We start from the raw sequence: 13,364 nt of genomic DNA, 5'->3' as shown, positions 1-13,364 counted from the left end.
ATACAACATTTCTGGTCTTCCCTAATAATTACACAAAACCCTTGAGACAGATGGGATAGATCTGGCTGTTGTTTTCCAATTTGATTTTACAGGTATAGTCCAAAGAAACTTAGCAACTTTTCTGATGTCACACAGTAATTGCTGATAGAGTTAGGCAAGAATGCAAATCAACTGAATCTTGATCTAGAGTCCTTAAGAAGGCATGAAAAATAATGACAAACTGACTTTTTACCTCAAGGTTTAAAAAATACTTTCACAGATATTTTCTCATTGTCAGTGGAATCTCGGTGAATGATAATGGGGGACTGAAGTCAGAATGACTCCTCATCATCTTTGATTTTTGGTTTTTCTTTTTATTAGTCCTCCAAATATGCATTTATTTGAATTGTTTATAGGTTATTTGTGAACTCAAGAATATAATTTCCATCATTTTCAGGACAACCACGTACAGTCTCTGTGGCTTAAAGACCTAATACATTCTTTTCACACTTAACACAAAGGTATATTTCATTTCCAAGTTTTGGCATATAGGTATATGTATGTAGTCACTTTCGTCTCTGTTCCTATTACATATTGCACTCTTACTACATACTCCTCTTGTATGCTTTCTGATTGTCCTTATCATACGACATCTACTCCTACTTATCTACAATTATTAAAATGAAGCCCCTTGTTCCTTATGAACCTGCAATACCCAATATAGAAGCTACTAGACATATGTGCCTATTTAAATAATTTAAATTAATTAAACTTAAAAATTCAGTTCCTCTGTTACTCCACACTTCAAACAGTCAATAGCCACATGTGGCCAGAGGTCACTGTACTGGACAGTGCAGCTAGAAAACCTTCTTATTGTCGCATAAAGTTCTACTGGACTCTGGTACATACTAATCAGCCATCTGTTTTCCCTCAAACCAAGCTCCTTTTCTTAAATTTTTTTTTCAACGTTTTTTTGTTTTTTTTTTAATTTTTGGGACAGAGAGAGACAGAGCATGAACGGGGGGAGGGGCAGAGAGAGAGGGAGACACAGAATCGGAAACAGGCTCCAGGCTCCGAGCCATCAGCCCAGAGCCTGACGCGGGGCTCCAACTCACGGACCGGACCGAGAGATCGTGACCTGGCTGAAGTCGGATGCTTAACCGACTGCGCCACCCAGGCACCCCATCAAGCTCCTTTTCTTCTGGAATCTTTCTCAGGCTGAATGAAGGCAGTTTTATCCAAATGGTGGTTTTGCATATATTTAAAATATTATGATCATGCTGCATCGTTTGATGCTTTGTAGGGACTTCGGCCGCAATGCTTTAGGTCAGAGGTCACCTCCTGAGCACACAGCGGCCCCGGGCCAATGAGGAGGGTTAAGTGTTAACACAGTTCTTTTATGTGTTTTTGCCAAAACATTTCACCTTTCTACTTCTTATCCACTTGCCTAAAGGATTAAATTTAAACAATAATAGTGATTTCTTCATTTACAGAGTATAATTGGCAAATTTAATCATGAAAAGGAGACATGATGAGAAAAATATTGCTTTTCCCAGTAATATTTCTGATCTTGTGTAACTATCCAAAGCAATAAATATGTAAGATGAGCTTATAAAATGAGGGCCCTAACATTTAAGCCTAATGAAATGAGTGAAACAATTAGCGTTGCCCATCAGGCTTAATTGCTCAGTGATGGCCAAGACTGAACTTTTTATGAACCTCAGCTCTGGCTAAGAACTATTTGCACTGCTGAAGTCTCAGTGAGATTCAGTAAATGAAATACACTTCACTTTTACTTAGGCATGAAGGAACCCTCCTATTAAATATAACATCCTATAGATCTTCTTCTTCTTTTTTTTTTTTTTTTTGCAAAAAAAAATGAAATTATATTAAGTGGACAGGAAGCTCATCTTGGCAAAAATAGATTATAACTGCACACATCAGGAAAATAAGTTGAAACATCGGCATTTTTCTCTTTGCAGAAATAGTTTTAAAAATCATTCTATTTCAGAAGGTATATATTTTTAAGAGTCTCTAGGCCTTTTACGCCTTTACACTTTGGCACAGAGGAACTTGAAAAATTAAAATAAGAAAATGGAGAAAATACCATTGAAGAATTACCAGTCATGGCTCAGAGAACCAAACAAGGAAAACCAGTCAATATTATAAATTTATGGCAGAGTACATGGTTTCAGCGATTCCCAGTTATACCCCAAGAGGTTTTACGAAACTCAGTTTTTCATGCACTCATTGATTTTAATAAGTACACAAAAGTCCAGTGAAAGCGCATAAAACTGGGCCACAGAAGGTCCGGGAAAGCACCCGCCAGCTATTGGTTATGGTAGCTGAGCGTATGCCCTCATTTCACTGTGCAACTTCTGTGTAAATGTCAACCTATTTAATCACTGTGTGCTTGGCCGAGGCAGAAGCTCCTTGTTAACAACGGATACTTACTGTTGAGTAAAGAGAAGAAGTGCTGGAGACCAGTGATAATGAAGAGCCATGAACTGGAAAAAGCAAAAACGAACAAGAGGTAAAATAATGAAGCGTGCTCAGAAACACCCGGCCTTTGCTAGATAGTGGAGACTAGGCAATTAGGGAAATAAAATAATACAGCTAGATACAAAGATCTGAGAACAATTCTCCTGCCATTTCTTGGAGGTCAAAATGTTGAGACATGGGAAGGTCCCATACCTGTTCTCCTAAAATATCTCCCTCATCATGTTACGGAGAGGATTTGGCCAATACAAGCCCTGTAGGCATGCTGTTGACAGATTCAAAGTTACAGTAAACCTCCACATAATAAATTACCAGAAAATCATGGAAACCTAAAGTTGCCATAAATTTATGAACTTAAAAAAAATCTCTTTATTTTATACATTTTCTTTATTTATTTAATTTCATTTATATACAACAAAGGTCCATTTTCAATGTTTTTTCTCCATATACTTTCAGGGACATAAGCATTTTATTTAACTTGCTATTTCAACATTATCTGTAATGAGTTGATAATACTCATTTAAGTGGAGAATTATTGTTTCTTTTGTAGTTTTAGTAATAGAAAATTACTTATTTCAAGGTGGTGTCTCAATGAAATTAAGAATGGAAATTGGGTACTGGCTTTTATCTAGGTATACCAAAATAACATCGTAGGCAAGTGGTAGACTGCTTTGTATTTCTCGGCAACTAATGTGTTAAGCCCAAAAGGTAGATAAAATTGTGCTTAATTATAGTTATAGAAAAGCCCTTCCTCTTTTCATTGTGGGATAATATAAAGTTATTTCTGCATACTCATCCATTAAATAGTAGTTGGTCCCACCCAACGTGACAGGTCCTTTCTGGATCCTGGGACTATAAAAATTATGACACAATCCTAGGAGCTTGAAAAGAAGTAGAAAGATATTCAACTAAGAAGATAATTATAAAAGAGTAACATAAATACTACTGAGAGCAATACAAGGGGTACAGCAAGGACACAAGGGAGGTGCTCACAACCTGGTCTGGAAAGGCTGGCAAAGCCGTGCAGGATTGTGGCCGTGTGGCTCAAAAGAAAGGGATCAATTTGAGGGACATCAGGAAGAACCTCTTTAAAACTGACTGACTATAAATGCGGGTCAAAGAGGAAAGAAGGACAACCCCAGATCTCCAGCTGGAGCACCTCCTACCACTGTGTGAGATGTGTAAAATGTTAGTCATCTAAAGAACACAAAACAACCAAACAAAATCCCACATTCTTTCAACCTCTAATAACACCAGAATGGACTAAGATTTTCAACACGGTGTACAGAAGGCAGGCGGGCAATGAATTGGGAGATCCCATTTTTTGGTCTGTTCCTGCTACTTACTATTTATAGGTCTATGGACTCCTAGTTTGTGGCACGTTCCTGATCTTCACTGTGAGCATTGAGCAGGGAGGGCATCAATAAAGCCCTTCCCATCTCACTAGTTCAATAATCCCTTGATTGCAGACCATATTGTAAGAATAATAATTGTTCAGTGTTCAATGGATGGGCATCAAGAAGCCATCTTGCCCACTCAGGGTGCTGTTCAGCCATTTAGATTATTTAATCCTCATACACAGAAGGCCAGACTTTCTCAGCATATGAACAGTATTCTATCTGTAAATGAGCACTCTAGAGAGCCATCAGTATGCTTGGCAAATTATTTTCACAGTATTGTAAGATGCCTGTCTGTGAAGAGAGTGATAGAATCATCTCAAAAAAGCTATGACTTTATATTGCCAATTAGGTCAATTCTGTCTATCTATTCTGCCACAATCAGCAGACTCTCTGGATATAATCCACTCTCTGTCACAATGAACTCAGTGGTTTGCTTAATATCACAGAAGGTAGTGGCAATGGTGGTCAACGAAATTAGGGCCAGCAAATTAAGCATACAGTGGTGGCCTGAAAACATTAAATCAATTTTCACAGCCATCTAAACTTAAAAAAAAATGTTTATTTATTTTTGAGAGAGAGAGCACGAGTGAGAGAGGGACAGAGAGAGGGAGACACAGAATCTGAAGCAAGCAAGCTCCATATGGGCTCAAACCCATGAACCATGAGATCATGACCTAAGCCAAAGTCAGATGCTTAACTGACTAAGCACCCAGGTGCCCCCTTAACCATCTAAACTTTTAATCAGAAAAGACTCTAAGAAAGCAGGAAGGTGAAAGAGAAAGGAACGGAACTGTTCCCTAACTTTGTTCTCATGACAAACCTGTAAAATTACATCTGCAGGAATTAGGACTGACAAAGTTAAAAATCCTGCACAAGTTCATACCACAAATAAATGGGTGGCCAGAGGCTTAAAACCTGGTATGTTTTAAGATCTGGAGTCCTTCTTTTCTATGTTATTATTAAGGACTAGGATAGTTGTCTGATTTTATGTCTGATTTTATTGTGATCTGTTCAAACTTTTATGTTTACCTGTATTTTATCCATAGCTGATATGCTTTATAATATGTGTGCCACAATTTCCCTTTATGGATACTTTAAAAACTCATTCATTAAATCAAAGAGGAAGTCTCTCAAATATTATCAAATTTCACACTTGAGATTATATAGTTTAGAAAATTATATATGTTTAAATATCAATGAAGCCTTTTTCAAATAGAATTTTTATAAAATATTCACATAGAACCTTATTGCATTGGATAAGGAAATGAAACTTATGAAGCAAAAGTAGACATAATATGAATTCAAATATGATATGATAACAGAAATTAACACCAGAGGGAGTTTCTGAGAATACAAGTTGTCAACGTGTGGTAGTTTCATAAGATAATTTTTCTGGTTTATGTATCTTTATGGTTCTTTAACTGAGATGTCAAACAAAACATTTGCTCTGATATTTGACACACCAGGACAAACAGGCTCTAAAATTATGAAGCTTTCTTTATGAAAACACTGAATTTATTCTGAACTATTCTAGAACCAAGTAATAATCAAAACAATTTCTGGCATATTTGCAAATGCATAGAGAAACAGAAGGTAATTGGGGTGCCCGAGTAGCTCAGTCAGTTGAGCCTCCAACTTCAGCTCAGGTCATGATCTCAGGGTTTGGGAGTTCCAGCCCTGGTCGGGCTCTGTGCTGACAGCTCGGAACCTGGAGCCTGCTTCCGATTCTGTGTTTCCCTCTCTCTCTGCACTTCCACCGCTCTTGCTCTCTCCCTGTCTCAAAAATAAATAAACACTAAAAAAAAAAAAAAAAGAAAAGAAACCCAAGGTAATGCAGACTCAAACTTCTTCAAGCTTCAGGGCTCCCTAAATGAGAGTTATACTTACTCATTTATCTACTCTTCAGAAATCCTTGTGATGTGTCTGATGTGACAGTTTTCATCTCTGAGTTAAATAAAGTTAACTCCGTCTTTATTTCCCCCTTCGCCTACCTTCTTCCATGCTGTCTCGGAACGAGCCTGAATGACTGATGGCACGTGGCCTTTCTTCCAGAGATGTGGCACTCCCACAAAGCTGGGAATCATCGTAGAGATCGAACGAAGAGTCTTGGGCTGGGATGCTATTTGAGCGCATCATGCTGGGCCCGGGAAGGTTAAATTGAGACAGATTGGTTGGGCTCACTGAAAAACAAAGCACACACAGCCTCATTATTCTGAGGCTTGGATGATGAAAATAGTAGGTTGATGGAGAGTGAGAATGTGACCCCAATTCTATGGAAATGTGATTTTAACAGGTGTCTCTATTTAAGGTAGGCTGAGAGTCTGCCTCTGAAATGGTCGATAACAGTTTCAGTGGAGTCCCTCTTTCCTCCTAACACTTTCATGGCAAGCAATATGTCAATTTCTAAAGCAACATTAAACAAAGCCACCAAGCAACCTCTCCTGTTTATGCTAGAAATACAGTAACAAGTATATTCTGCTGGCAATTAAGAAGAAAAGACTGCCTTCATGGAGTCATCAGGTTTCTTTTAGAGAAGAATACATCTGGGAAAAACAAAAGTGAAAAGGAAACACAAGGAATCTAAATTTCACAAGAAGATCCTTTTGAAGTTCCCAACCAAAGACTTTTAGTCATTTTGAGTTCTGAATTTATGTCAGTTCATGGTCAGCACCATCACTGCTATCAGAGTTAGGTTATAAGAGAAGAAAATAATTTTTTAATGAAATGTAATATACATGGCATTTATAGCTCATCATAAGGCGAATCAATCACTTTTTCTGCTGTGTCTAAGACCACAGTGCCATAGTAAGACTGTCAGAAGTACAAACCTGTTATGTTTCCCAAGCAGTACCTTATGTTCATAATTTGAAATACAAATTTATGTACTTAGTGCCAATTGCCAGAGTTCTAATAACACTCAATTTTTTAGGCCAAATGATGGTCGTGAATTTAAAGAAAGATGTGATTGACTGAATGTACAACTTCTTTTGAAACAATACTAACTTAAATGTGGAGTAAAAGCAAAGCAGAAAATTAAGAAATATATCATAAATGCTCATATTTAAGACAAGCAAGCTCTTGTAAGTATCTGAGGAAGCAGGCAGGAACCTCTTAAGCAATCACAAAAGCTGCTGGGTGCTTTCAAAGCCTTAAAGAATTTATGTCATTGGCTTAAAATTCATCTGATATCATTTCAAAATCTCCAGGGTTTTTTTTTGTTTTTTTTTTTTTGACACAGGCACTACATTTCTTAATATATAATGACTGGCTTTCAAAACAATGTAAAATAGGAGGCCTATATACTATGAGGTAGACAAAAGGGAATGCATTCTATTTTCCAGGCACTATGCTGAATATTTAATAGATATTGATGAATTAATACACAGAACAATCCTCTGATAGAGCAGTTGTGGACTGGATTGAAAAAAGGACAAAAAAAGGAAATAAATACAAGACTTAGAATTATATTGTGAGTGCATATTACATATAATAAAAAGTGAAAGAAACTATGGATTTGCAAAGTGTACAATCTGTAGGAAAGAAGGAAAGAAAGAAGGAGGACCAAGGAGAGAGAGGAGAAGGAGTGAGGGGGTGGGAGCGAGGGAGGGAGAGGGGGAGGGAGGAGAGGGAGAGAGAGACAGAGAGACAGAGAGAGACAGAGACAGAGAGATTTTTTAGCCAGCAGTGACTAATTCAATCTGATTGCTGACTGACTGCCAATAGATAACACTGAAGAACATTCTAGACTTGAATATTTATGTTTAAAGTACCTGAATTGGAGTAAATCATCCTATTCTATGTTCACAGTATGAACTGTCTCTTTGCTAAATGAATGAAATATTCAACACATTTATAAATAAATGTATTATGTCAGTACATATCTAGAGGTTAGAAAGACATCTTATTCACTATTTGGCTTTGCATAATTCTTACCAAAATGGCTGCAGAGCTAGCCAAGTAAATTGTCCTTCTATAATTTCAAAACATAGGACTTAACTCATTCAAGAAATAGGAATGAGGATTAGAGTGAATTTTAAAGCAACTAATTTGCCTTTACAAACACTTTTGATAGTGTATCCCTTGGAACTATACCCCTATGCTATTTAAGAATGTTCAGTTAATATCTATGACAGGTCTGATTTTTTGGTGCTGTGGTTGCATAGAAAGATCAACATGGCATGGCCCTGAATGCAAGAATGGCCTCTGGAGGTGGAGGAGGGGGGCTGGGCATCTGACTGAAAAGTAGAAAAATTAGTATGTGAATAAACCAAGAAAAGTTATAAAATAGAAGACAAAAATATGATGGAAAAAGAGAATTTCTATAATGGGACACAAACTAGCACAAGCCTTCTAATGGTGGCCTTGCTTCCCAATTGTTTCAGGCAAATATTCCAATCTCTACCCTTCAATTTCTTCACAAATTATAAATTTAAAAAACGGCAGAATAAATGACCTCTAGGACCCATTCAAATCCAGGAGACACATCCAAATTTCTAAATAAGAGAGATGTAGATGTGACAATATATTAGAGAAAAGGGACCCACTGACTTTGCCTTATATTTCAGAGCAAAGCCGCTTTTCAAATTAAATTAAATGTTGATTAGTGGTGATTTGAGGAGATAGGAACTAATAGAAATATGGAGTGGGTTTTTAAATACCTCAGAGTCCCTCGACTTGGCTACTATATCTTGACATATTAGTTACTGGGTTTATGATATTATTTTAAAATAAGAATATTCAAATGAACGCTAATTTTAACTTATTTTGTGGAATCTGGGACTCTAAGAACTAGGTAGAGATTCAAGAAAATTTTATTTGGGGCGCCTGGGTGGCTCAGTTGGTTGAGCGTTCGACTTCAGCTCGGGTCACGATCTCGCGCTCCGTGAGTTCGAGCCCCGCGTCGGGCTCTGGGCTGATGGCTCGGAGCCTGGAGCCTGCTTCCGATTCTGTGTCTCCCTCTCTCTCTGCCCCTCCCCCGTTCATGCTCTGTCTCTCTCTGTCTCAAAAATAAATAAACGTTAAAAAAAATTTAAAAAAGAAAAGAAAATTTTATTTGATCTTTTAAAGGAAGAACTTCAAAAGTCTAATATATCTACATTTAGGTAGTTTCTGTTACGGGTGGGTTTAGACAAGAAGCTAGAGATGTCATAAGAATTTAACTAAAAGATGAATAATTGAACCATAGGTAGATGTCTCCCATCTCCAAGATTCTATGCTCTCATGAGTACAGAAGAATGGGGTTAATTCTAAATAGCTTGAAAGGTGAATATGGAGAGGGAAATAGAAACTTCCCACACAAAGTTGTTTATAAACAATCCTCTGTACGCAAAAGGGTCCACAAATACATAGGTGAGAGGCTGATAGTAATGCTCCTACACGCTAAACCTGCAGCAAGGTGAGAAATAAAGCTGAGTAATCGTCACTCACAGCAAGATGACAATGAGTCTCACCAGGTTATGAGATGCCTTGCGAGGACAATGATCAAGAGTAAATAAAGTTTCATCCAAAGATGTATTTTGCTTCCTAAGTTATTCTGATTTGTTCTCTTGAGTGGAACAGTTTCTATTATAGGTAACATACATGCTGGGAATTGCACACAAACCAGTTTACTTTGGCAATAGCTTATGGTAGTCTACATAGAATGCTGTAACTGCAGTTCTCTTAAATTTCTGTTTGTTATATGTGACTTTTTATGGCAATATTTCTAAAAATTTTATCTATTAATATATTTTAATAGGTAGGAATGATAAAGAAACACATTGCAAATGGTGACTGTTAGTAGTAATCAGTTGCTGATCATTCAGAAGAGATAATGTTCAAATTGAAAACAAATGATGACCAAAGCAAAATGCAAGACAATGGAACCCATATTCAAGTTAAAAAATTCCATTTTTTTGGAATTTTGGTGTATTCCAAAAAAATGGTGTATTTTTATAAGTTTAATGATAAAGTAATCCTTATTTATGATTATTTTAATAGTACCCACTGTTTTGCCTAGTATGTTGTCATGTATGGGAAGGTCTTCCATCATAAGTATCAATGAGTGAAAATATTGAATATGAGAGTAGAGGCAGCAAGATCAATTTGAAATCTACAGCTATTGTCTCTGATAATGTAAGGCATGTTTTCTAATAAAAATGATGAGGTAACAGAGTCTATCAAGTCTTATACTCTCCTCAGTTTTGGTATACATTAAATCAGTCCCTCATAATATAACCTAGGTATTATGGGTCCATTTCACAGTTGAGAAAATTGAGGCTAAATGACTTTGTCGAGGTCAGACATAGTAAGTGGTGAGGGTTTTTTTTTTTTTTTCCAAATAATAATTGAACAGATGGCTTTCATCAGAATAATATAAATGAAAAAATAGTGGGGTAAGGATTCAATTACTCAAATTAACATCAGGTATTAAAAAGAATGGTAGGAGACATAAGATACCTAGCAAACGGCATTCCAGGTGATTTGGGTTTGTTGCAAATGTTGCATAAAATTAGAGTTTATTTCATATTTCTAGGACTCCATAAAAAACCTTTTCAATCCATTTCTGAAGTTAAAATTTTAAGCTTCTTGCTATGTTTTATAGTTACAATTCAAAGTAAGTAAAAACTATACCATTCTTTGCCATTATGAGGCAAAGAAGTCTCATCACTGTGTAGGTGTATATGTGTAGCAACTTTGTGTCTAATAGGAATTCATTAGATCATATGGAACCATGACTGAAATAATGGTTTCTCATTGCCAGAGGCTTATTCTGTGTAGCAGGAAGAGTTACAAGAGAAAAGAAATAGGCTTTGTTGTCCTCACAGGACCGAAAATGTTGAAAAGTCCAAACTACTGAAGAATTTGGACAACCGGTGGGTCCGTTATTAGAAAAAAAAAGTTTTGAAGCAAAAAGAAAAAAAAAATGAGACTACTTTATATGTAAATTTATAGAACATAAATCTGTTTTTAAAAGCATTGGCTCTATCAAATTATAGCTGGTACGTTTAGACTTCTTTCTTTATTTTATCATGCTTCCCAATGTTTTCTGTGACATTTACACAAATGATGCTATATGTCATACAAATGATGCTAAGCACACAAAGTAGCCCAATGGTTAAATCATCATTTTTTTTCATTGTACTTATCCAAAAATGTTCCCATGGAATTCTGTTTATTTAAAGGACAGTTTTAGCTTTAAAATGGTATTAATTTTGATCACTTTTAAAGAAGCGATCTTAGAGTCATCGAGTTATGGGTTTTTTTTCTTTTTCTTTATATTTTATGCTTCTCTACAAAAGTATGAGAAATTCTTCTAAGGACTTTAACAAAACATTTTAAACAAAAAATAAGGAGCTTTTTTTTGGTTTTTAAGAGGACTCTGAGAAAACTCCACAGGCTTGAAGTCAGGTGTTCTGGGATCACTTACTGCTTGAGTGGAGAGACTTTTCTTTTTTTTTTTTTTTTCTCTTTTGAGTGAAATGACCTCTCTGTGCCTCTGGACCTAGACTGTAAAGTAACAACAGTAGTACCTATGTCACATTGTTGTCATGAGCAATAACCTGCATAACATTTGGGAAGTATTTTGTGAACAGTAAGCCATCAAACAAATAAAAGGTACTGTTGAGGTATCTTTGTCTTGTCTTTAAGTGAAGAATTTTTAAGAGATTCGAGGACTCCTGTGAGGGTAAGTGGTGAAAACAACACGATGAAATTGGGTTTAGGCTATTTTACCCAAGTTGGAAAAGTGGTATTTTCCTGTCGCACAAGATGACATGGCAGAAGGGGAGAGCAGAGGTGACTGGTTGCCAGCATCCTGCAGCCCTCCAGTGGAATGGGAACGCAGCCACTCTTTGCCCTCTTCTTGGTTGGCCTGCCGAGACGATGGGGTATATCTGCAAAACAGCACAGCTAAGACACGTAAGCACATCTACAAGGGCAAGGCAATACCAGGACAAGAAAACAATTGAGAGGAGCTTACTATTCAGATTGAACAACATTCTCCAACAGATTGAATCTAATTATAATTGCTTAGTTCTTCCAGATGATCTGACACCATCTGTTCGAATCTCACAGGAAAAGAAAAATAAAGGATTTTGAAAGGAAAATTATGCTTCTGTGAGATATGTAGTTGAAAATCATAAGCAATGAGCAGACAGCCAAGTTAATTGAGAAGGACTCAAAAGCACAGTGCTTGGAAGGATGTGAAGAGGGTGAAAGCATGGACTAAATATGGCAGACAGTGGTAGGCCAGAAGCCAAGAGAACTGAAGTGATGGATACAGAAAAGCACAGGAAGTGGAACACAAACTGACAGAAATTTTTTGGAAAAAAAAAAAAAGAAAAAAAATGAAAATAAACATTTATTTCATTAAAATGCCACTTGACATCATGTCCAGATTTTTTTTAAAAAGAAAAAAAAATGGGCTCACTTTAGTGGAAAATAGATTTCTGAAGCAAAATATTGAAATGGAATAATTAATTACAAGCTGTTTGCTATTACTCAGGGACTGAAGAGGGGAAAAAAAGATAACAGGGGAAGACCTATTTGGCCAGTGCTCATTTTCACCAGAGTAAGTTCTTAGCATCAAAGAACAGTCAACTCATTGTGTTCATATGTGTTATACCTCTATTCATAGTTCATTTTATATCCTCTCCTCAGATAAGAGTGTACAGTAAAGGATGGCCATGGATTAAATTTTCATTTTAGTTTTTATGATGAACTGAATGATTATTTTGATATTATTACGTAATACTGGAGTAATCCATATCTAAATTGACCAGCACTCCTGAAAAACAGAAATTAAAATTCTTGAGTTTTTACCAAAAGGATTCTGTAAAAATTCATACCTTAATTACAATAGTTGTCCTCTGATGATGAAAATATATTTTCTTTGATTCAAATTAGAGCATCCTTCAACCTTTCAACATTAACTGGCCACATCTGTAGACTATATGGGTTGAGGTTTTGCAAGCATATGCCTCCAAGATGCTAAAGTTAGGGAAGTCAATTTTTTTTTAATTTACAGAAGTTGGGTTCTGAAATCTACCAAATGTTGCTATCCCCCAAATAATGGTATTTACATTGGATTTAATGAGTCTTGAGCCCTACAGGTATCTCTAACCTGAAGCTTATCCCACCAAATCCTCAGGCCAGAGAAAACATCAGGATGAAAAGTGATGCCATCCTCAATGGCAGATACGTCATTGCAAACAAAGAAAGAAGAGGGAAAGAGACAGCACACAGAGTTTACATAACAACAATGAAAGGCAGCAATTGTGCTGAGAGAAATATATACCTTAGTCCCTTTTTGGGTAGTGTATTTCTGTCAAGCTGCATGCTGTTAAAACAAAGAAAACCCCTAAGGACATAATGTAAACAAAAACCTCAAAATTACACATCCAACAAAAATGATTCACTAAACTACACAAAATAAAATTTCTGTAACACACATTTAATGTTTAACTTATTGGAAAAGGACAACTAAAGGTGACCAGATGTCCTTTG

At 36.4% G+C, this 13,364-nt stretch overlaps 1 protein-coding gene across 1 annotated transcript in view; it reads right to left on the bottom strand.

The window, feature by feature from the left end:
• NAV3 (neuron navigator 3) overlaps nt 1-13,364 on the bottom strand; it is a 353,901-nt gene that overhangs the window by 68,339 nt on the left and 272,198 nt on the right. The window contains exons 17-20 of the mRNA XM_049627462.1: nt 13,156-13,197; nt 11,592-11,752; nt 5,870-6,058; nt 2,434-2,486 (exon numbers count right to left, since the gene is read on the bottom strand). Of these exons, the coding sequence (XP_049483419.1) occupies nt 2,434-2,486; nt 5,870-6,058; nt 11,592-11,752; nt 13,156-13,197 (445 nt within the window). The remainder of the gene's footprint in view (nt 1-2,433; nt 2,487-5,869; nt 6,059-11,591; nt 11,753-13,155; nt 13,198-13,364) is intronic.

Source organism: Panthera uncia, chromosome B4, assembly GCF_023721935.1.
Source record: "Panthera uncia isolate 11264 chromosome B4, Puncia_PCG_1.0, whole genome shotgun sequence".
Classification (NCBI taxonomy): domain Eukaryota; kingdom Metazoa; phylum Chordata; class Mammalia; order Carnivora; family Felidae; genus Panthera; species Panthera uncia.
Note: the sequence above shows the minus strand (reverse complement) of the source record. Positions and strands in the feature narration are given on the sequence as shown.